The following is a 25,479-nucleotide window of genomic DNA, read 5'->3' as shown; positions in this document are numbered from 1 at the left end:
TCTCTTAATCTCCCTCACCTACTTCTTTCCTCCCCCTCCTCCCCTGTCCTCTGACAACCATCTTCTCTCTGTATCAGTGACTTTGTTACCATTTGGTTATGTTTGTTGATTAGTTTTGTTTTTCATATTCCACAGTTAAGTGAAATCATCCCATATTTGTCATTCCCTACCTGGCGTATCTATCTCATTTAGCATAACTCCTTCCAGGTCCATCCATGTTGCTGCAAATGGGAAGACTCATTCTTTTTTGTGTTTGTGTGTGTGAGAGACATCTTTATCCTTTCCTCTATCAGTGGACTCTTGGCTTGCTTCTACATTTTGACTGTTGTAAGATATACAGTAATGCTGCAAAGAATGTAGGGGTGCATGCACATTTCCTTTTGGATAATGGTGTTTTTGTTTTCTTCAAATAAATACTCAGGAACAAAATTGCTGGGTCATTTGGTAGTTATATGTTTACCTTTTTGAGGAACTGTCATACTGTTTTCCATAGTGGCTGCACCAATTTACATTCCCACCAACAGTGCACAAGGGTTCCCTTTTTTCCACAAGTTCTTATTTCTTGCCAGTTTGATAATAGCTATTCTGTCAGATGTGAGATGATACCTCATTGTGGTTTTGATTTGCATTACCCTGATAATTAGTGATGTTGAGCATCTTTTCATGTACCCAATGGCCATGTGTATGTCGTCTTTGGAAAAATGTCTACTCAGCTCCTCTACCATTTTTTAGTTATATTTTTTGTTTGTTTGTTTTGATATCAAGTTGTACGTTCTTTAGTCACTAAGTTGTGTCTGACTCTGAGACCCCGTGGACTCGTGTGTAGTTCATCTCACTTGCATGTAGTTTGCTGGGCTCCTCTGTCCATAGCATTTCCCAAGCAAGAATACTAGAGTTGGTTGCTATTTCTTTCTCCAGGGGATCTTCCTGACCTAGGGATAGAATCTGCATCTCCTGCTTGGCAGGAGGATTCTTCATCATTTGCAGATATCTTTCACCATTCAGTAGGTGATCTTTAAGTTTTGTTGATAGTTTCCTTCACTGAGCAAAACCCTTTCAGTTTGATGTAGCCCCATTTTAAAAAATTTTTGCTTTTATTTCCCTTGCCTGAAGAGATAGGTCTGAAAAAATGTTACTAAGACCAGTGTTAAAGACTTCACTGCCTGTGTTTTATTCTGGCAGTTTTATGGTTTCATACCTTACATTTAAGTCTTTAACACGTTTTGAGTTTATTTTTGTGCATAGTACAAGAAAGTAGTCTGGTTTGATTCTTCTACATATAGCTGTCCAGTTTTCCCAACACCATTTGTTGAGGAGACTGTCTTTCCCCTCATTGTATATTCTTGCCTCTTTTGTTGTAGATTAATTAATTGCCAGTATAAGTGTGGGTCCATTTCTGAACTCTCTTCTGTTCCATTGATCTGTGCCCTCCATGCTGTTTTGATGACTGTAGCTTTGTAGTATAGTTTTGAATCGGAGTGTGTAAGATTGTTTTAGTTATTTGGGGTCTTCTGTGTATCCATATGGCTCACATCGTAAAGAATCTGCCTGCAATGCAGGAAACCTGGGTTCTCTCCCTGAGTTGGGAAGATCCAAGGGCATGGCAACGCACTCCAGTATTCTTGCCTGGAGAATCTCATGGTCAGAAGAACCTGGCAGGCTACAGTCATGTCAGTTGTGTCTGACTCTTTGCAACCCCATGAACTATACAGTCCACGGAATTCTCCAGGCCAGAATACTGGAGTGGGTAGCTTTCCCTTCTCCAGGGGATCTTCCCAACCCAGGGGTCAAACTCAGGTCTCCCGCATTGCAGGCAGATTCTTTACCAGCTGAGCCACAAGGGAAGCCCTCACTTTACCAGGTAGGAAATAGCTAAAAGTGAAGTGAAAGTGTTATTCGCTCAGTCGGGTCTGACTCTGCCTGCCAGTCTTCTCTGTCCATGGAATCCTCTAGGCAAGACTACTGGAGTGGATTGCCATTCCCTTCTCCAGTAACTTCCCTGGTGGCTCAGTTGGTAAAGAATCTGCCTGCAATGTGGGAGACCTGGGTTTGATCCTTGGGTCAGGAAGATCCACTTGAGAAGGAAATGGCAACCCACTTCAGTATTCTTGCCTGGAAAATCCCATGGATGGAGGAGCCTGGCAGGCTACAGTCCATGGGGTCGCAAAGAGTCGGACACGACTGAGTGGCTTCACTTTCACTTTAATGAAGATAATGGTGACCTCCCTCAAAAGATCCCATGCATGTACTGCTACACTCAGTGCCCCCAACCCTGCAGCAGGCCACCACCTACCCACGCCTCTGCTGGAGACTCCCGGACACCCACAGGGAAGTCCAGGACAGTGTCTTGTGGGGTCATTGCTCCTTTCTCCTGGGCCCTTTCCTGTTGTTCAAGCTGGATTTAGAAAAGGCAGAGGAACCAGAGATCAAATTGCCAGCATCCACTGGATCAAAAAAGCACGAGAGTTCCAGAAAAACATCTATTTCTGCTCTATTGACTACGCCAAAGCCTTTGACTGTGTGGATCACAGTAAACTGAAAAATTCTGAAAGAGATAAGAATACCAGACCACCTGACCTGCCTCTTGAGAAATCTGTATGCAGGTCAGGAAGCAACAGTTAGAACTGGACATGGAACAACAGACTGGTTCCAAATAGGAAAAGGAGTACGTCAAGGCTGTATATTGTCATCCTGCTTATTTAACTTATATGCAGAGTACATCATGAGAAACGCTGGGCTGGATGAAGCACAAGCTAGAATCAAGATTGCTGGGAGAAATATCAATAACCTCAGATATGCAGATGACACCACCCTTATGGCAGAAAGTGAAGAAGAACTAAAGAGCCTCTTGATGAAAGTGAAAGAGAATGAAAAAGTGGACTTAAAGCTCAACTTTCAGAAAACAAAGTTCATGGCATCCGATTCATCACTTCATGGCGAATAGATGGAGAAACAGTGGCAGACTTTATTTTCTTGGGCTCCAAAATTACTGCCAATGGTGACTGGAGCCATGAAATTAAAACACTTTCTCCTTGGAAGAAAAATTATGACCAACCTAGACAGCATATTGAAAAGCAGAGACATTACTTTGCCAACAAAGGTTTGTCTAGTCAAGGCTGTGGTTTTTCCAGTTGTCATGTAGGGATGTGAGAGTTAGACTATAAAGAAAGCTGAGTGCTGAAGAATTGATGTTTTTGAACTGTAGTGTTAGAGAAGACTCTTGAGAGTCTCCTGGACAACAAGGAGATCCAACCAGTCCATTCTAAACGAGATTAGTCCTGGATGTTCATTGGAAGGACTGGTGTTGAAGCTGAAACTCTAATACTTTGGCCATCTGATGCGAAGAGTTCACTCATTTGAGAAGACCCTGATGCTGGGAAAGACTAAGGAGGGAGAAGGGGATGACACAGGATGAGATGGTTGGATGGCATCACCGACTCAATGGACATGAGTTTGAGTAAACTCCGGGAGTTGGTGATGGACAGGGAGGCCTCGCGTGCTGCAGTCCATGTGGTTGCAAAAAGTTGGACACAACTGAGCAACTGAACTGAACTGAGTCAGTTCAAGGAAAACAGCAAGCCCGTCTTCCACAATATTAACCAGTCCAATCTTACTGAGTGTCTTTTAACTGAGCAAAGTCTTCTTAGTGTCTTTCAATTGAGGGTAACCCACTCAGTGTCTAAAGTGAGTAAAAATCTTCCCAGTATCGTTCAGCTGAGTTTCAAACATAACCTACTCCTCCAAAGAAGAATTTATTACCAAATATATTGACTCCAAGAAGGGAGACAGACCCAGTTGACCTCTGCTAGTACCAAGACTCTGGTTCTTCATGAAATTCAGACAAAGGAGAGAAGTCCTTTACTCCAAGTCTGTTTGTTGGTCACCAAAACTGCCATCAGGAAAAAACATGCATACCCTGAAAGTTGAGAATTATGTTTAATATGGCAGACTTACAGAGGACTTAAGGCAAAGAAACGACCTCAGATAGCTTTGAGGGATTGTTTTGAAGAGGGAAGGGTGGAGTCAGATACATAGAAAGTTTTTGTAAATGAAAACTAATTAGTCAGAGCTACTGCTGTTAATTAAAGAAAACCAGACACCTTCAGTTAATGAATTTAACACTTCTCTGTGTTTGGGAAGATGCAAGAGTCTGGGCTTATTCATATTGTTCCTTTGATATGCACCTTAACTGTCCTGTTTTTCTCTGTCCTGAATCCCCTCAGAGTGAACCATTGGGGTGGGGTGGCTGCAGAGGCTGATAGGTTGCTGGCTGACAGCCTGTTTTGTCTTAATCCTGAGTTCCCCTCAGGATCCACCATCAGGGGTGGCTGCAGTCGGTAATGGATGCACCGTTCTTGTTTTCTCATTTGGCTGGTGACATGACATTCTTTGTCCGCAGAGAGAAAATGCATACTTCAGAAGAAAATACTTTAAAGCATTTTAAGGAGATAAAAATGTATCATCAATATTTTGTGTTGTTTCTTTACATTCTACAATCTTGATTATCAAAAGTATATTTCTCTTATGTGAAGGATGATATTATAAATCTATCTTTATCAGATAGAAAACGTTTGCTGAGAAAAGCTTTATCATCTTAGGAAATAAATGTAACAGCAAGTTTTCATTTAATGCTGCAAAAAAGGAGGCTTGGAATGATTTTCCATACTCGTACTTGAGAATATCTCTGTAATGTTGTAAGTGGTTTTGGTAGCTCAGCATACCCTGTCTTTGCTTTGTATCTATACTACACTGAAAATTGTTTTAAAACTCCTTTAAAAATAATCATATTTGAAAAAAAAAACAAGCTGAGACAAAACTAGTTTCCCTTTTGAATTGGAAAACGGTTTATGCTTTCTTTGAAGAAATTTGTGCTCAGGTTTAATTGATTATGATTATACTTTTGATTTGTTTTGGAGATATATTTTACTGTTCTTAGGCAAATTCATAGGTTAGTACAGAAATAGGTTGTAGGCATGAATTAATGGGTATTTCTTGACAATTTTTGCATAAGTCTGTGCAGGAGGGATAGGAGGAGATTGAGTAATCACTTCTTTCCCTGTTCCCCTCTCAATCAAAGTAACTACCCCTTGTGGGGAAGCTACCTGTATTTTTGGTGGGAATGTAAATTTGTGCAGCCCCTGTGGAAGGCGGCATGGAGGTTCATCAAAAACTAAAAGCAGAGTTGCCATGTTGTGCTGTGCTTAGTCGCTCAGTTGTGTCCACCTCTTTGTGACCCCATGGACACATGGGAGCCCGCCAGGCTCCTCTCTCCATGGGGATTCTCTAGGCAAGAGTGCTGGAGTGAGTTGCCATGCCTCTCTCCAGTGGATCTTTCCAACCCAGGGATTGAATCAAGGTCTCCCACATTGGAGGCGGACTCTTTACCATCTGAGCCACCAGGAAAGCCCAAGAATACTAAATACCAAAGTTGCCATATGATCCAGCAATCTGACTCCCATCATATATCTGGAGAAAGCTATAATTCCAAAAGATACATGCACCCCTGTGTTCATTATTCACAATAGCCAAGACTTAGAAACAGTCTAAATTTCCATCAACAAATAAATGAATAGAGAAGATGTGATACATGTATACTATGGAATACTGTTCAGCCATAAAAAGAATGAAATAATGCCCTTCACAGCAGCATGAATGGAACTAGAGATTATCATACTAATGAGTCAAAAAGAGAGAGACAAACATGATATCATTTATATGTGGAATCTAATATATGACCCAAGTTAATCTATCTAAAACAGATACAGACTCACAGAAATAGAGACCAGACTTGTAGTTGCCAAGAGGGAGAGAGGTAGAGGAGGGATGGAATGGCAGTTTGGGATTAGCAGGTGCAAGCTATTAATATAGAATGGATAAACAACAAGGTCCTACTATATGGCACAGGGAACTATATCCAATATCTTGTGGTAAACCATGATGGAAAAGAATATAAAAAGAGTGCACTGTATGTATAACTGAATTGTTTAGCAGAAATGAATACAGCTTTGTAAATGTTGTAAACTGTGAAAGTGAAAGTTGCTCAGTCGTGTCTGACTCCTTGCAACCCCATGGACTGTAGCCTGCCAGGCACCTCTGTCCATGGAATTCTCTAGATAAGAATACTGGAGTAGGTAGCCATTCCCTTCTCCAGGGGATCTTCCCAACCCAGGGATCGAACCCAAGTTTCCTGCATTGCAGGTGGATTCTTTACCATCTGAGGCACCAGGGAAGCTATAAACTGTACTTCAATGAAAAAAATAACTTCTCTATTTACCTAATTTTATACAAAAGAGATTATTCAAATATTGAATCAAAAACTAAAATAATCTACTTTCATTGTATTTTTCATCTTGTTTAATTAGAATTATTTGAAGATACATATTTATTTTCTGATACTAATCATTCTTTTGGTTTCATTTTCTAATTCTAGCATAAATTGCGGAGAAGGCAATGGCACCCACTCCAGTACTCTTGCCTAGAAAATCCCATGGGCGGAGGAGCCTGGAAGGCTGCAGTCCATGGGGTCGCTGAGGGTCAGACACGACCGAGCGACTTCACTTTCACTTTTCACTTTCATGCATTGGAGAAGGAATGGCAACCCGCTCCAGTGTTCTTGCCTGGAGAATCCCAGGGATGGGGAGTCGGACACGACTGAAGTGACTTAGTAGCAGCAGCAGCATAAATTGAATTATAATAATAAGCTTATTATTATATCATTAGAAACTTAACAATGGCATATCAGGTGACAGTAATCATACTATTTAAATTCATATCAGGTAATTCCTCTGTTTTCTCATGTTCCATGTTGAAGAATGAAAAGAGACAGGCTTCATTTCATGAAGGAAACATTGTTTATATGCCAGTCATAGTGCTAAATGCAAGAACATAATTACTGTACACATGGAACTTGTAATTGTGTGCCAGTTTTTGAAAATTAATAAACTTTTATCCCGTTTTTTTTTCTAGCCTAATTCTGGTGAACTGGATCCGTTATATGTAGTAGAAGTACTTCTGCGCTGTAGCAAAGAGAGCTTGAAAAATTCAGCTACTGAGGCTGCAAAGCCAGCTAAACCTGATGAGAAAGGAGAGATGCAGGTTTGTACTTTACTTCATTTCTAGATTTCAGATATTTATAATCACTGGATTTCCTGAATGTGATTAGAATAAACACTCTCATGATTTCTAAATTGGAAGTTTTCAAGGTTTCTTAAAGCCATCTAAAAACCAGTAGGATGATTAATCCCTTTATCAAATTATGGCAGGATAATTAGTGACATAGTGAAGGATAAAGAGAATTTAATAATGAAGCTGGAATTTACCTGGGCTAAAAAGATGTTTATCATTAATTTGTGATTGTTTCATTTTACACTTTATTCCATCCATACTCTTTTTTTTTTGCATTCCTATGAAAATAATGACTGAAAATAGCCAGTCTTTTGAAAATAAGTTCTAAGTTTCCTTAAAATAATTTAATTTACATGTCCTTTTAATTAAGTGCAAAGCATTCAGTTTGCCACATTAGAAACCCATATTGAATGTCTCCTATTTTATTTTAAAATAAATAATATAGAGTAATTGTAAGTAAACCTAATTGAGGACTTTTCAAGTATCTTTTTGTAGACCAACATACTGAAATTTTGTTATTTTTAAACATTGCTTTAAGTACGTGGTACATTGGCTAGGTCTTTGAAGGAAGGTCATTGTAATGATACTTGTCATAATAGGCATTGGTTTGTGGAAAGTAAAATTGGCCACTGCAGCATCATAGTCTGCTGCTTTGGATTGATGAAATGAATGTGAGACTCAGAGTTGATAGTATTAGAAAGACTATACTGTTAAACATTTCAAAATAATCATTTAAAAGCCTAGTGTTATCTATAATTTTGAATACCAGCTAGGTTTTGGTCTTTGTTCCTTACTCTTGTTTGTTCTCTAGAATTCCACCACCATTGAAACTTATATGATTTAGTTTTCCTAACATTTATCAATTGACTGCTTGCCTAAAATTAGGCTAAAATTCTCCCAATCTAGCATATATTCATTGTAGCCAAAGGAATCTTTTAAGTTGCTGCAACTTGGAATGGCAAATATATGGCGTACATCCCAACATTCTCCTTCTCTCCTGGCATACACTGATAATAATTCATGGTTCCCTTTTACATTCAAAGCTTAGACTCTTTCTAAGAAAATGATCTGTTGAGTAATTCATTGGAGTTAGTATTTTAGGTGAAAACTGTTTGCTGTCTACTGTGTTCTAGGCCCATATTTTATTAAGCATGCACATGTGTACCTGTTTTACTTAAAGATAACGAGAAACTTTGCAGCTCTTAATAATACGATTTCATTCAGTTCAGTTGACAATCCCTACAGAAAAGCCTTCACTGAACCCTGGGCAAACTGAGTGTCTTTCCTCTGCTGAAAAAACATTTTCTATTCAGTTTACTTTAGCATGTCTTACTAAGGAAATTAAGGTGGACACGCGTAAGCATGAATTGCATCAGTACACGTAGTCTCTGACTTTAAGGGGTTTAGAGATACAGAGGGAGCATTTTGTGCTCAAAGAGGTGACTTATCGAAGGTGTGTGCATGTTGTAAGCTTATAAAAGAAGTAATGAAATTTAGGCAAATTTTTAGGAATGTTAGAACTTTTTAAAGATACATCTGCATTCCAAGATAGGAAGCAGCATGTGCAGAGCACAGAATAGCCCTCTTTAAAAATAACTCCTAGTTTTTCTGTCTGATGTGGTTGAATGACAGAGGCATAGAATGAAACAGGAAGGAAAAGTATACCTTAAGAAGTGGAATACATATATAATATTATTTGCTTTTGTAAATTATTATTTTCAGTAGGACTCCTGGATATAGGCAAATAATGCCATAGGCAGTTTGTAAGGAAATCTCATCTCTCAACTACAGTGATTGTGTAGCACTATTTAGGGTTGGTTTGAATCTATTTCCTTTACATGAAATATGAGGAGGAAATGGGATTTCCATAGTTAGCTTTCCCTTCTCTAATTTTAAGTGTATGTAATGCCAAATTTAACTTTTCATCAGCATTTGTGTAAGACTTTGTAAAGTGGCTATTTCTTTTGCCTGTGAAATAAATCTTGAATTTATTTTTCCAGAAAAAATAAGATGCCTTAGAATATAGCTAGCTTTGGATAGTAGTTGATTAGTAGAGGTTAACACTTTCAACAGTGTATTCTAAAAATTACTTTTATCACTGTTGCTTTGCCAGCTTCAGTGTGATGATGAGGGAAGGGTATTCTTGTCAGGAGAATGCATGGAGGAAGATTTGAAAATAGTTGGTTTTCAAGATTATGTCTAACAGAGTCATTCTGGCCCATCCAGAGATTACATGAATATTTCATGGCCATCTACACTTAAATAGTTTTCCCTTCATTTGTAGTGCTGTAGTACTTTTAGATATTAAAAAAGCACCAATTACTGAGGATGCAAAAATGAATGAAGTACGGATTCTGTTGAGGGAATCACTTATTTTTATGTACCATTTGTTAGCCTGTTTCTTAAAGCTTTGAATTTGTTTTTACGTCTTAAATATAGTTCTAGGGACTTCCCTGATAGTCCCGTGGCTGGGACTCTGGGCTTCCAGTGCAGGGGGCCCGTGTTTGATGCCTGGTCAGGAAACTGGATCCTACATGCTGTGACTAACAGCTGGTGCAGCCAAATAAATAAATATATTTAAAACAAAATAATAGTTTCTATTAAGGTATAAGCTTCCACAGTGGTTACTATCCACTTATTATACCTGCCACATAATGTAAATGCAGTTTTCTTATAAGGATTCAAAGTATATTTAAGAAATGGCAGAATTTGAAAATGTGCAGTGTTAATTGTTATATGTATATAACTTTTCTGTTGGTAGGTTGTTCCAGTTTTGGTGCATCTCCTGTCTGCTATCAGCAGTGTTAGACTTTACATCCCTAAAGACCTTCGACCACTGGACAATAGACAGAGTGTTCTAAAATCAATACAGGTATACACATTAATTTTATAAATTAAATATAAATTGTATGTAAATATATATAGATTGTATAACAAGGAAATTGATATGCTTTTAAATATATTGCTTTCTTTCAGAAAAACTATAAACACTGCCAATAGTGGCAGTTATTTTTAAGAAACATAGTGGCAGCAGATCTACATGTAGATTGCCCTCTCTTTGAATCTACCAACAAGTGAGTCTAAAGGAGGGCTCACAAAGTAGAACGTGACCACTGCTGTATGTTAAATACATTTTCTTTACTGGTTATGAATGAAAGTAACTATAGAGTGTGTTAAAAGTTTTTATATATAAAATTATGTGCCTGGACTTTTGATTAATACATGGATAAAATAGTCTTATGGAAAATTATTAGTTGGTTAGTAAATAAATATTTGAAGAGCATTTACTATGTAGCAAAGGCCATATACTAAAATCTGAGAAAACTGGATGCTTTTCGTGTAGAGTAGGAATTTTTAAGCTGTGGTCCATATGTGGGCTTCTTAAAATGAATAATTCTCTTAACAATTTTACAAAAAGTTTTGTGGGTAACCTTTTTTTTAAATTTCTAACTGACCAAATCCTATCTTACGTTTAAGGCCTATCTAAGACCCTGAAAGTCTTCCAATGGGATATCAGACTGTAATAACCTCTCTCTTCTCTGAATTCACATGTTCATTATATTTAATAGTTAAATCATGTTAGGGAAAAAAAATGTAGCAATGAGGATCTGGATCCCTTAAAAAGTTTGTCTTTTTAAGTCTTTCGACTCAGTACCACGCTCCCTAAGAATCAGCCCAAAGAAGTAATCAGAAAATTGAAAAAAATTTACACTTGAGATGTTCAATTCAGGATTCTTTATAATGGCAGGAAGTTATAGCAGTAAATGTACAGGAATGGGTTTTATCAATAAGTTGTGCCACATCCAGAACTTAACTAAACTCTAAATATTAGAAGTATTGTGCATAGGAAAAACATAAAAGGAAATACTGATTTAGCTTAGTCTTAACTAATATTATCTGTGAGGTGAAAAATGAATTTTAAATATTTTGTTTCAGGAAGTTCAGAAACGTTTTCCTGATGGTGTTCCCTTATTAGACCCTATTGATGACATGGGCATTCAGGATCAAGGACTGAAAAAAGTTATCCAGAAAGTAGAGGCCTTTGAGCATCGAATGTATTCTCATCCTCTTCACAATGATCCAAATTTGGAAACTGTGTATACACTTTGTGAAAAAAAAGCACAGGTATGGCAGAAACATTTTTATCATAGAATTCTATGTATTTCACTATATGAGAGAGTATATATATTTTTTCATTTTATTTTTCTATTGGTTTCATCAGCTAAAGCAGGAGGATGTCTAGCTATCAATTCTTACTAGCAAAAAAAAAGTCGATCACTTTAATTGAGATATCATTCAAATAGCATAACATTCATCCCTTTAAAGCATACCATTTAGTGGTTGTTAGTGTATTCACAGTATGGTCTGCAACTATAACCACTATCTAACTGCAAAACATTCTCATTACCCACAAAAGAAACCTCATCCCTATTAGCAGTCACTCCCCATTCCCTACCCTCCAGTCCCTGGCAGCTGCAGATCTCATTTTTGCCTTATGGATTTGCCTGTTGTGGAGCTTTCATGTAAATAATAAAATATGTGGCCTCTGTGTTTGCCTTCTTAGTTAACGTCTTCAAGATTCATCCATATTGTAGCATGAATTTGTATTTTATTCCTTTTTATAGCTGAAAAATATTGCCTTATATATGTTATACCACATTCTGTTTACCATTCATCAGCTGATGAGCATTTGGAGTTTTTCCATTTCTTGGCTGCTATGAATAATAGTGCTATGAACATTTGTGTACAGTTTTTATGTGGACATATGTTTCCATTTCCCTTAGATGGAATTGGGTTGAATTGCTGGGTCCTAGAGGAGCTCTGTGTTTAACTTTTTGAGAAAGTGCCAAACTGTGTTCCAAAGTGCTGCACCATTTATGTTCTCAGCAGCAGTAAAGTCCAGTTTCTCCACATCCTCCCCAACATTTGTTATTGTCTGCATTTTTAATTATAGCTGGTCTAGTGCTATAAAGTAGTAGTTCACCTTTTTAGAGTAACTAGCTGTGTTCTCCAACCAGTTAAAGCATTCTTATAAGCCATTCTGAATAGTGAATTCGGAAAAAGCTTGTTGAAGTGAACACATTTCTTTCCACTATCCACTTCTCTTCAACTAGAATCTCTTGTATATCCAAATAGCATTTTCTCCTTGAAGTTTATCACTCTTTGCTTTTGTGCTTTTTCAGCTTTTATCACATGCCACTCTTCCTGTGTTTGTCTTTCTGTCTCACAAACTAGATTTTAAGCTCCTTAGGCTCAGGTGTTTCATTTTAGCTTACTTATACTCTTTCATATCTCTCATAATGATCTGTTTTTATGAAGTAGATGCCTGGTATTTATTCAATAAATAATGTGAGTAGAAACTTCTTTGCCTAATAAAGTAATGTATTCAGCTCATAGTTTTAACAGCACTGCCCCTTCCTAGCTTTTTGTGAACTAACATGATGTGGCCTGTGCTGTGTTGGGCACAGCAAGTATGTTCTCAGTGAACATGTAGCATATATACTATGCTGTGGCCCACCGTGAAGGTTTCCTCTCAAAATGAGGAAACTGAGACATTAAAAGCTTGAGCATGCTCAGAGTGTGCTAGTATGATCCTAGCCTACCCATCTCTCACCAGGACCTTGCAGCTCCCTCCCTGCGTCCAGTTACTCCCTACACCAGAGAATCAACTTTAATAGTTTCAACACAAGAACAAAGAGACCTGAGTTTGGTTGAGTGATAACTGAAGAGTATCTGTGGATAACGTGACTTGAAGCCCCAGAGAAAGGGATTATCTGAGCTACTCAAATATAACAAAAAGGCCCTAGTGTCTGGCTAAAAGTCTGGCTAAATGAACTTGTTATAAAGACTGCAGTACATGCAAAAAGTGCTTATGCGGGAGCATTAAGCTCTAGAAGTAAGACCTGAAACTGATGTGGGCTGTGTTTTTACTTTTGCTGAGTAGTGTCATACACCAGAAAAGACTGAAAGGAAAACCACAGCTTGTTGTGAGATTATAGTAGGTATCTCTCCTGTTCCCCCTTACTTATACTGCAAGAAAACTATGAAGAGTTAACAATTTTATGACGTTCTAGAGAGTGCAAGATAAACTTAACTTTCCTTAGCCCTGCCTAGGAAGCCGTTCAGAATCTGACTGCTCAACTGTCAACATTTTTAAGTCCTCCTACCCTCTGACCCAGCTTTCTACAAAGTGAGGCAATATGAGGATGTTCTTGTATCATTGTTTGAAAAAGCAAGTGAATATAAACCACCTCTGTGTTCATCAGTAGAAAGTTAGATACATGAATTATGAATATCCACACAGTGGGTATCAAAATGACCCTTAAAAAGAATGAGGTAACTGTATATGTACTTTTTGGAAAAGAAATCCTGATTGTATTAAGTGGGAAAGGAAGCTGATCACACTTTTGTGGGGAAAACTGCTGTACCTGTGTATTCATGTATTTACAGACATGGATAATCTATTCTGTGTTCTTTGAAGGTATGTAGAAAAAGATCTAGAACAGCATCATGCAGTATATAATACAAGCTTCTCACATAAAAGTCTTTAGTACACACTTTTTTTAAAAAATGAAAAACAGGTGAAATTAATTTTAATGAGATTTTTTTATTTAACTCAGTATATCCAGAATACATTTCAACATGTAATCAGTATAAAAATTACTGAGGTAAAAATCTTAAATAGTAGACTCTCTTCTACCAACCTGTAAGCTTTGTATGCCTCTGGGTATTTAGAACAGTCTTCTATGCTAATAACATAGGCACATCTTCAATTAAAGAAACTTCAGAAGATAATTTTTTTTTCTGATAGGCCTAATAAACATGCCAGGCGGCATAGAGGTAGCATGTTAGGTGACGTATAAAGCATTCCTTCTTATCCTCCTAGCACTGGGACATGTCAGTTCATAGCAATGTAAACAGTTGCTAAGAGTCCAAATGCCATCAATCCCAAGCTTGGGTTTGAATCCCATCTTTTATTACTCTCTCTCTCTCTGTGATCTTGACCAGTTTACTTGGTAATCTCTCTCTGCCTCAGTTTTCTCATTTGTAAAATGCACGTTTATGTCTGCTATAAGAATTAAATGAAATAATGTAAAGCACTTGAAGAATCAGGATTCATAGTTAGCTGTCAATAAATTCAATTACTGACCACCGTCGTTGCCTTTAACTTCTCCTCAGTTGAAGCTTAATAAAGCATCTGCAAAATACGAGTCTGAATTTCAGCTTCTCAGTTCCTAAACCTTCTATCAATGTTTTTCTGAACTTCAAGCCTCCACTTTAGGATCCCAGTGTTTTCTTGCTTTGTACTGTCATCTCTGTCACAGTTGATGGGTATATAACATCTATGCTGCTGCTGCTAATTCACTTCAGTCGTGTCCGACTCTGTGCAACCCCATAGACGGCAGCCCACCAGGCTCCCCCGTCCCTGGGATTCTCCAGGCAAGAACACTGGAGTGGGTTGCCATTTCCTTCTCCTATAATATCTATATATATTATTAATTCCATTAATCTACAGATTAATGGAATTTTAAAACACATTTAATCTAAAATATGACCTCAAAATAACATTTTCCTTTTAAGCTTTCATCTCTGTCTACAGAATAAAGACTTGTTTTCTTTGCTAAATCCTTTTCCAGCTTTTAGGCAGATTTTTATGCAATTTGAGGGCTTAAAAGAAATTGAGTTGCCCCTAATTCCGTAAGGATGAAAAGTTGGAGCTGATTTGATTGCTACCTCAGATAACATCATCATTCTTGTATAATATCCTGGAATAGTAAGAAACTGCTATGTTCCTCTCCACCCCTTCCCCAATATAATATTTTTTGATTCATTTCATGAGTAAATGTAATTTTTATTCTGTTTACTTTATCATTGAACTTCTTTTTACTTTTGTATGCCTTAGATTGCAATAGACATTAAATCCGCAAAGCGAGAACTAAAGAAAGCAAGAACTGTCCTACAAATGGATGAGCTCAAATGTCGCAAACGTGTTTTAAGGAGGTTGGGATTTGCTACATCTTCTGATGTCATAGAGATGAAAGGACGAGTAGCTTGTGAGATAAGCAGGTAATACCTGGTTGTTCTAGAAAACTGATTCTAAAGTAGAATACTGATTTTAAAAGAGGGCTGTTAATCTTTTGGAAAAAGAACTGTTTTAAAAATAATAAAGTTTGTTTGTTACTTTTCACATTAAAATACAGGTTTTGGCCATGAAGTTGAGAAATTAGGGAGAATAAAAATCTTGGATCTTACTAATTAATGCAGAAACCATTAGTATCTTCATGTTTCCTTTTTCTTTATTTTACAGCACTGTGGAATTTTTATGTAACTGTAGTCTTAGTTTACACATGAATTTTTATTTTAATTTTTTTGTAGTTACTAACAGTTTCCCACCTTGAAACTAAAATCATTGTCCTCTTTTATGTAAAGTTTTGGGCTAACGTAGCATATTATATGCCACAGCTTAAAATCAGATATAATCTTTTGTATATTAGATATCAGCTGTTTATTTTGGTAATCTTCTACCACATTACAAATGACCTTAAAGCTAAATGACTTAAAGCAGAAGTCATTTCATTCTCTCTGATTGTTTCTGTGGGTCAGAAATTCTAAGACTGGCCCATAAGATGGTTCTGGCTCAGGATCCCTTGTGACTGCCATCATTTTGAAGATATTTTGCCATAGTCAGTTATTCTCTGTGAGTCCATAAAAGACATCTCAAAATAGTTTTTATGTACTCACCAAGGCCCTAATGTATGGGGTCAGAAAATTACAAGCCTTTGTAAATGCTTTTGGACATTCCTGATGAAGACTTACTCATATCGTTCTTGTGGATCATCTAGTTCAGATACGACTTCAGATGTCTGCAGGGGCCAAGATTCTGTGGTAAACAGAACAGTTGTAGGCCACCAAAAGGAGGCAGCAACTACCCAACCCCAATTAGTTATTAAAAAATAATGTGATATCAGAGTCTAAGTTAGAAAAGTCAGATATCTAGTTTCTTTCTTTTTTTTTTTTTTTGGTGAAATCTCTTGATTTTTAAATGTTCACAAAATATTTCAGAATTATGTTTTTAGGTTCCTATGCAAGCTAAATATAAAACACTTCGTGTTAGATTTGGCCCACACGCTTGTATTGAATAGCTTTCCTTTAACCTTGATAAAATTAAGCTTTCCTGCTTTGTAATTAAAGAAACCTAGGCAGTATAAAGTTAATAATTTATGCAAGATTAAATTTAGACTATAACATCGATCTGCTTATTTAAATGCCGAGATTAATGTTATTGGAATTATTTCTTTGTGATGTTATATAGTACTCAATAATTATTAAATTGATAGCAATTTAATTTTATTTTAAATTATTAATATAAATTTAATATATTATTAAATAATTGATTTATTTCTCGGGTATCTGCAGCTAGATTTAGTCTTGGGAGAAAGAATATTTAGAGAGATAAAGATAAAAATATCACATATCAAAGCGCATTACTTTCCCCCTGCTTTGCCTCTCCTTCTGATCTGTCTTGGAGAATAAAATCACTGCAGGCAAAAGCTGAGGAGTCGTCCTAGATTCCTTCTCACCCTTCCTACTCTCTTTGCACATCTTCATGATTGTTTTCTCCTATCTCTGTGCTGTTTTAACTGTTCCCAGTAACTGAAGTGCATCCCTTTTATAAGTTTCTGCAACCCATCCTTTATTCTCTTGCTTTCAGAATTTTCTTTCCAAAGCATAAATCCTAGCATGTCATTCTTCGGTAAAAGTCTGTCAATGATTCTCTGTTGCTTTTAAAATAAATTCCATAATTGAGTATATTCTTGCCCTTTCCTGTGTATCCCTTCTGTTGCCACATCCCACACATGTTTCTTTCATTTAGCATGACCTTTCCATCACTCCCCATTCCTACATGTTTTTTTCAAGATCTTCTGAAACTTGCTTTGCGTTTCTTCAGATTGATTTTAGTCTCAACTTTTTTTTTTTTTTTTTGCGTAATTGCCTATACAAACCTCTACTAAATTGCTGTCATGTGCTTATTATCTTTCCCATCTGCCTCTCCCACATTAGACTATAGAAGTAGTCTTATTTGTATTTTTGTCCTTTTGTTTTTTCTGTTAGGAACTTAACTCTGTTTATCATTAGGAACCCATATTTAGCTTTTGACTTTTGTTTTTGATTAGTTATTACCGTAAAGCTAGATGGTTTGTGACTTTTAGAAATCTTAGGAAGTTTGCAAAATGTGTGTCTGCTATGGATACATTCTAATTAAGATTTCTAATAAAGTTGTTTTTCATTTTCTATTTTTTAAAGTTATTTGTAAAAAATAATTCAAATTTAATTGAGCTACAAACAATGTAAAAGGTCCTTAAACCTAGGTAATAAATGTTAATGGCTAATTTTTATGGTATTTTGAGAGTCAAGAAAACATTATTTATTTACATGAATATCTGTTTTGGTGTTTGCTAGGATGAGCTCTTTATATGAGACACCCATTTCACATTTACTATTGATTTATTCATAAATATGAAGACCTGCCATTTCCTTAGTTAGACAAGTCTTAATTTAAAACTGTATCTTAAGGATGTGTGGCTATATATATGTGTTTTTGTATTCTGATATTTGGAGTTTCTTTTTTTTTTTGTGGTGGTACAGTGCTGATGAGCTCCTTCTAACTGAGATGATGTTTAATGGCCTTTTCAATGACCTATCTGCAGAGCAAGCAACAGCACTACTGAGCTGCTTTGTGTTTCAAGAGAATGTGAGTTTATGTATTTAGCACATCTTATTTATTAATTTGCATTTTATAGTTTAATTTTAATATTATGGATTTTTAAATTATAAAATGACTTTCATATTTTCATATTAATAGTTATATTATCAGAAAAGAATAAACTAGAATTTTATTTATAGACAATCATTGTTAGTCAGATTCTAAGTTATAAATTTGTTCCATAACCCAGTGCATTATTTGAAGGTCTGTGTTAGTCAGACAGTCCTAGAAGAAAAAATGAAAATTAGGCAAACTAGTGAAAATGAAGAGAGTGAGACTGAATTAATACGCCTCTTCTCAGTTTTGGAGAGTAACTATGAGGCAACTGATTATATCAATAGTAACAGCTGAAATCTTTGATTTCATAGGCAAGATTTGAGGTAATGGCCATAAGATTCTCATCAATAATCTTTTCAAGTGAGTAGACTTTGAAGTTAGTTGACTTTCAGCAACTTTTAAGAAATAAAAATGAAGTGCTAGGTGGACCATGAGAACACTAATCATCCATTGTGCTCAGTCGCATCTGATTCTTTACAAACCAGTGGACTGTAGCCCACCAGGCTCCTCTGTCCATGGAATTTTCCAGGCAGGAATACTGGAGTGGGTTGCCATTTCCTACTTCAGAGGATCTTCTCGACCCCAGGGATCAAACCTGCGTCTCCTGCATCGGCAGGTAGAATCTTTACCACTGCATCACCTGGGAAGCCCCTTGAAGTGAAGTCAGTGAAGTGAAGTCGCTCAGTCGTGTCCGACTCTTTGCAATCCCATGGACTGTAGCCTACCAGGCTCCTCCGTCCCTGGGATTCTCCAGAAGCCCCTTACTTTAATTCAAAAGCCAGTGTTTGTTTAAAAGAGTAAAATACATGTTTCACATTTCAAATTCAAGATTTTATTCGTTGTGTATAAAATTGATGAAGTAAGATTAAGACAAGGACATTCGCCTTCTAAAAATAACGTTATGTAAATTTTTAGATGACCTTTTATCATATATTTAAAATTTTATCATATATTTAAATTTTTTAAAAAGTAAATTGTGTAAGACAAATTTGTTTTTGCAATTCTGCCATTGATCTATTTATCCAGTAACTATTTCCTTATTAATCAGATCAGTTACATAACTTCTTGAAATAGGTGTGGGCACGTTTCTTTAAGCTCTCTGATTGCGGATTAGCATTACTACTATAGTGGCAATGACAACAAGTAGGACACTAATTGAAAAATGATTTATGCTCTCCTAAGAATGCTGTGCACTTATGAAGTAATTTAATCTGCCTGTGAGGAATGCATTTCTTTATGAAATATGTTAGGCTGTTTTCCTTAGGTTCAAAATCTTACTACATTAATTTCTGAGATAATTGTTAAGAACGTTTGTCAGATTTTCTTTGAACAGATCTAAGGTTTACAGATTGTTTGGGGGTTGATGATCTTATGCCATGGCAGACTTTGTCTTCTGGCTAATTTCTTATACTCTGTTGTGTTTTTTGTTTTTCATTTGGCACAACAAAAATCCTGTCTTTTGAGAGGCCAAGTGTGTTACCTCTTCACAGGAGTTGGGCTTCACCAAACCATAGTTTTTAAATCTTGGGGCAGGATGTCACTGTGTGTGGTAAAGATTTGTTCAGTGAAGCCACACTCTGCTGTATGTGCTGTCATCATGCTTCCCGTGGTGCCGTCAACAGCAAAATGGATCGTTGTGTTGAAAGTAACACGGAATGTCGTTGATACTTTTAAAAGTATTTTCTAGCCAGAGAAGAAGGTAAATATAGTAAGATATTGGTTATCAATGCTGATAATTTCTATTTTAAAATGTGTTATTTCTAAAACTGTGCCCTTATTTTTATATCATTAGAAGTAATATAGAATTACACAGTCTTTATAATGTAAATAACAAGTGTCTTTCAGATGCTTATTAATCACCCACTGCATGCACTGCAGAGACCAAGACCCGAGAGAGACAACAGAATTTTTTGCTTTCATGATACTTTCGTGTATGCTAGTCAATGAAGATAAAGAAATCAAGAACAGACATATTATGTCAGAAGGATGAGGGGTTTGGAGAAAAGTGAAGCAAAGGAGGCAAATAGAAATCATTTGGGGGGGCTGCATTTACTATTTTAAATAAGGTGATTAGAAAAAGCCTCACTGATAGAGTAAAATTTGAATCAAGACCTAAAGGAGAGACGGGGCAAACTGCATGTACCTGGTGGGAACGTATTGGTAAAGTGACAGACACTTAACTTACTTATATCATGACCAGTGCCTTCTGCTTATAATGACCAGGAGAGAGGAGAGCAGTAACTGGTGACCAGGGGATGGATGCAATATCAAAGATATTTACAGTCTTTCGTACTTTTCACTAAACTGAGATACTGAGTTCATTCTGGCCATTTTGCTTTCTCATGACTTATCATAATTTTTTTGTTTTAATAGGAATAACACAGAACCTGGTTCATAATTTATTATATAATATATACCTGATACAAATCAAAACCAAGTCCTATATAAATACTGATGCTTAAAGGCAGATCTGTTACAACTAGCCTGTAGTTTGGTTTCTTACTTAATTTACCTATAATTACTTTAAATCCTGTCTCACACATATATACATACATTTCTTGCAATAATTTTTTGTATAGTAAGTCTACCTTTGTCAAAATTAATTGTTCCTTAATATTAGATTAGTACAAAAGTAATTACTGTTTTGGACCCTGAATTTTAAATCATTATAACTAGGCTCAAGTTCATCTTTATTAACCAAAATAGGAACCATTACAATTAACATATTTGTGCCAATGAGAAATAAGTTTGTTTATTCCTGTAGCATAGAAATCCATGCTTTGGGATTTGATGAACTCATGGGAAGCATTTTTTGCATCTTGCTGGTTGTGGAAGCATTTTCCCTTCAAAAAGTTGTAGAGATGCTTGAAGAAGTGGTAGTGAGTTGGTGAGAGGTCAGGTGAATATGGCAGGTGAGGCCAAACTTCTTTCAGCTTTTGAAGCGTTGGTTGTGCAACATGCAGTCAAACGTGATTGTGGAGAAGAATTGGGCCCTTTCCGTTGACCAGTACCTGCTGCAGGCATTGCAATTTTGGGTACACCAGATGTAATGGTTTCGCCAGGATTCAGAAAGCTCTCATGGATCACACGAACAGCAGACCACCAAACAGTGACCATGATCCTTTTCTTGGAGCAAGTCTGGGTTTGGGAAGTGCCTTAGAGCTTTTTCTACGTTCGCCCAGTGAGCTAGTTGTCTCTGACTGTCGTGTAAAATCCACTTTTCGTTGCACATCACAATCCAGTCGAGAAATGGTACATGGTTGTTGGGTAGACTAAGAGAAGATGACACCTCAAAATGACGAATATTTTGATTTTCGATCAGCTCATGAGGTACCCACTTATCGAGCTTGTTCACCCTTTCACTTTCCTTCAAGTGCCACATGAGCGTGGGATGGTCACTGTTGAGTTTTTGGGCAGCTTCTTGTGTAGGTGGAAGAGGGTCGGCTTCAGTGGTCCTCTCAGGTGGTTGTCGTCACTTCTGATGGTCAGTCGCTGCTCTCTTCATCTGCAGGGCTCTCGTCGTCTTTGCCAGACTTCCTGAACTAGCACTGCACTGTATGTTCATTAGCAGTTCCTGGGTGAAATGCATTGTTGATGTTGCGAGTTGTCTGCACTGCTTTATCACTCCTTTTGAACTTGAATAAGAAATTTGCTTGAATTTGCTTTTTGTCTAACATTATTTCCATAGTCTAAAATACAAATAAAATAAACAGCAAGTAATAATTCATTAGCAAAAAGCTTTATAAAGCAAGAAATGAGCATTAAAATGATGTATAACAGAACCACATTTGACTAGTATTCCAATATCAAATGGCATAATTCAACAATGCAAAACTGAAATTTCTTTTATACCAACCTAATAATATCTTTATACTAATCACAAGTCTGTAGGGTTTGAGTGCCTTAGAATGTTAAGAACGGAGAAGGCAATGGCACCCCACTCCAGTACTCTTGCCTGGAAAATCCCATGGACGGAGGAGCCTGGTGGGCTGCAGTCCATGGGGTCGCTAAGAGTCGGACATGACTGAGCGACTTCACTTTTACTTTTCACTTTCCTGCACTGGAGAAGGAAATGGCAATCTACTCCAGTGTTCTTGCCTGTAGAATCCCAGGGACGGGGGAGCCTGGTGGGCTGCCGTCTATGGGGTCACATAGAGTCAGACACGACTGAAGTGACTTAGCAGCAGAGTGTTAAGAAACCAACACACAGAATTGAAGCAGCTTGTCCATGTTAATTTGATTGGTTAGTAATAGACCTTAAACTCTTAATTTTTCTAATTGAAAAATTGATGGACTTTGCAGTAATAGAAAGAGAACAGTAAGAACAGTGAAACTCATTTAAATTTTTGTCTTCAAACAGGCTTCCCTAGTGGCTCAGATGGGTAAAGAATCTGCCTGCAGTGCAGGAGACCTGGGTTCAGTCCCTGGGTTGGGAAAATCTCCTGAAGAAGGGAATGGCAACCCACTCCAGTGTTGTTTCCTGGAGAATTCCATGGACAGAGTAGCCTGGTGGGCTACAAGGCTACAGTCCCTGGGGTTGCAAAGAGTAGGACATGACTAAGCAGCTAACACTTTTCAAAGTGGTTAGAGAGTTAGAAATACCTAGGTAAGATTAAAATTGAAGGCATTACTTCCAATGTAGTTTATACAAGATTTTTAGTTTTCACAGGTTAAAAGTTGCCTAGAAGTCAAACTGTTTAAAAAATCAAAATATGATATAACAGTTTATAAATGTTGATGTAACTAAACTACTATGCATGTTTACAATATTTGCTCCTTCAGTTCCATTTATGGTCACAAAAAATAGCTAATTTAGCACACTTTGAAAATTTAGGAGTGTAGTATTTTCCTCTGAAATGTAAAAGAATAGTATAATTCAGGATGACATGAGTGATAATTTTGCTGACATAATTAAGTTAATTAGAAACTTTAAATGCTAATGACTGAGGTCTTATCATTTGAAATGAACAGAAATCATAAAAGCTTTGTTTTGTTTGTAAAAGTAAATAGTATATAATGCATTTTAAACTTGAGTTTTGTATATAATCTTCCCTTTCTTTTATAGTCTAGTGAGATGCCCAAATTAACAGAGCAGTTAGCAGGACCACTTCGTCAAATGCAGGTAAGATTTTTTTGAACTACATATTTTAAGAATAGTATATTGTGAAATAAACATTTGTGACAGTCTAATCATAGACCACCTGACCGGCCTCTTGAGAAACCTATATGCAGGTCAGGAAGCAAGTTAGAACTGGACATGGAACAACAGACTGGTTCCAAATAGGAAAAGGAGTATGTCAAGGCTATATGTTGTCACCCTGCTTATTTAACTTATATGCAGAGTACATCATGAGAAACTCTGGGCTGGAAGAAGCAAAAGCTGGAATCAAGATTGCTGGGAGAAATATCAATAACCTTAGGTATGCAGATGATACCACCCTTAAGGCAGAAAGTGAAGAGGAACTAAAAAGCCTCTTGATGAAAGTGAAAGTGGAGAGTGAAAAAGTTGGCTTAAAGCTCAACATTCAGAAAACTAAGATCATGGCATCTGGTCCCATCAGTTCCTGGGAAATAGATGGGGAAACAGTGTCAGACTTTATTTTTGGGGGCTCCAAAATCAACCAGATGGTGACTGCAGCCATGAAATTAAAAGACGCTTACTCCTTGGAAGGATAGTTATGACCAACCTAGATAGCATATTGAAAAGCAGAGATATTACCTTGTCAACAAAGGTCCATCTAGTCAAGGCTATGGTTTTTCCAGTAGTCATGTATGGATGTGAGAGTTGGACTGTGAAGAAAGCTGAGTGGCGAAGAATTGATGCTTTTGAACTGTGGTGTTGGAGAAGACTCTTGAGAGTCCCTTGGACTGCAAGGACATCCAACCAGTCCATCCTAAAGGAGATCAGTCCTGGGTGTTCATTGGAAGGACTGATGCTGAGGCTGAAACTCCAGTACTTTGGCCACCTCATGCGAAGAGTTGACTCATTGGAAAAGACTCTGATGCTGGGAGGGATTGGGGGCAGGAGGAGAAGAGGACGACAGAGGATGAGATGGTTGGATGGCATTACGGACTCGATGGACATGAGTTTGTGTGGACTCCTAGAATTGGTGATGGACAGGGAGGCCAGGCGTGCTGCGATTCATGGGGTCGCAAAGAGTCGGACACGACTGAGCAACTGAACTGAACTGAACTGAACTGAATCATAGTACTTTTCATTCCACAGAGACAGCTTCCTTCCAATTAAATATATCATTTGATGTTAGTTTTGTCACTTAATACTATTTTGATAACATCATTTGTAATTTTTATTTTAAAAATGAAACCATCTCCCTCACCAAAATAATAAATTATATAGAGTTGCTTTGAGTACAGATTTACCATTGTATAGTATAGATAAACTGTATCAGCAATTCAGTGCATGCACTGTTTTCCTTGATGTTAAGAATGGCATCTTGATAGATAGAGTTAGTTCAATTTGTTTTACATTTTTCTATCCTCGTTTATAATAAATTTTAAAATCAGGTTTTAAGATTATCTCTGGATCCTCAAAGGCATATGTTTTTGAAACCAGGGACCAGTTTTATGGAAGACAAATTTTTCACCATCAGAGTGAGGTGGGAAGATGGTTTGGGGATAATTTTACATTTAGTGTGCACTTTCAGTTCAGTTCAGTTGCTCAGTCATGTCCGACTCTTTGCGACCCCATGAATCGCAGCACGCCAGGCCTCCCTGTCCATCACCATCTCCCGGAGTTCACTCAAACTCACGTCCATCGAGTCCGTAATGCCATCCAGCCATCTCATCCTCTGTCGTCCTCTTCTCCTCCTGCCCCCAATCCCTCCCAGCATCAGAGTCTTTTCCAATGAGTCAGCTCTTTGCATGAGGTGACCAAAGTATTGGAGTTTCAGCTTCAGCATCATTCCTTCCAAAGAACACCTAGGACTGATCTCCTTCAGAATGGACTGGTTGGATCTCCTTGCAGTCCAAGGGACTCTCAAGAGTCTTCTCCAACACCACAGTTCAAAAGCATCAATTCTATAGCACTCAGCCTTCTTCACAGTCCAACTCTTGCATCCATACATGACTACAGGAAAAACCATAGCCTTGACTAGACGGACCTTTGTTGGCAAAGTAATGTCTCTGCTTTTCAATATGCTATCTAGGTTGGTCATAACTTTTCTTCCAAGAAGCAAGCGTCTTTTAATTTAATGGCTGTGGTTACCATCTGCAGTGATTTTGGAGCCCCCCAAAATAAAGTCTGACACTGTTCCCACTGTTTCCCCATCTGTTTGCCATGAAGTGATGGGACCAGATGCCATGATCTTCGTTTTCTGAATGTTGAGCTTTAAGCCAACTTTTTCACTCTCCTCTTTCACTTTCATCAAGCAGATGATACCACCCTTATGGCAGAAAGTGTGCACTTTACTTCTGTTATTTTTAATCAGCTCCACCTCTTAGATCCCAGAGTTTGGGGACCCTTGGTTCATAATAATGAATTGGTATCTTTTATTATTTGTTAGGAGGAATGA

At 37.3% G+C, this 25,479-nt stretch overlaps 1 protein-coding gene across 1 annotated transcript in view; it reads left to right on the top strand.

The window, feature by feature from the left end:
• The window catches only part of MTREX (Mtr4 exosome RNA helicase), a 97,096-nt gene that overhangs the window by 54,493 nt on the left and 17,124 nt on the right, over window positions 1–25,479 (top strand). The window contains exons 19-24 of the mRNA XM_019982740.2: window positions 6,967–7,095; window positions 9,887–9,997; window positions 11,062–11,250; window positions 15,029–15,192; window positions 17,773–17,878; window positions 23,013–23,069. Coding sequence (XP_019838299.2) covers window positions 6,967–7,095; window positions 9,887–9,997; window positions 11,062–11,250; window positions 15,029–15,192; window positions 17,773–17,878; window positions 23,013–23,069 — 756 coding nt within the window. The remainder of the gene's footprint in view (window positions 1–6,966; window positions 7,096–9,886; window positions 9,998–11,061; window positions 11,251–15,028; window positions 15,193–17,772; window positions 17,879–23,012; window positions 23,070–25,479) is intronic.

This window comes from Bos indicus, chromosome 20 (genome assembly GCF_029378745.1).
Source record: "Bos indicus isolate NIAB-ARS_2022 breed Sahiwal x Tharparkar chromosome 20, NIAB-ARS_B.indTharparkar_mat_pri_1.0, whole genome shotgun sequence".
Lineage (NCBI taxonomy): Eukaryota > Metazoa > Chordata > Mammalia > Artiodactyla > Bovidae > Bos > Bos indicus.
The sequence above is the reverse complement of the archived record's forward strand: the minus strand, read 5'-3'. Positions and strand labels throughout refer to the sequence as shown.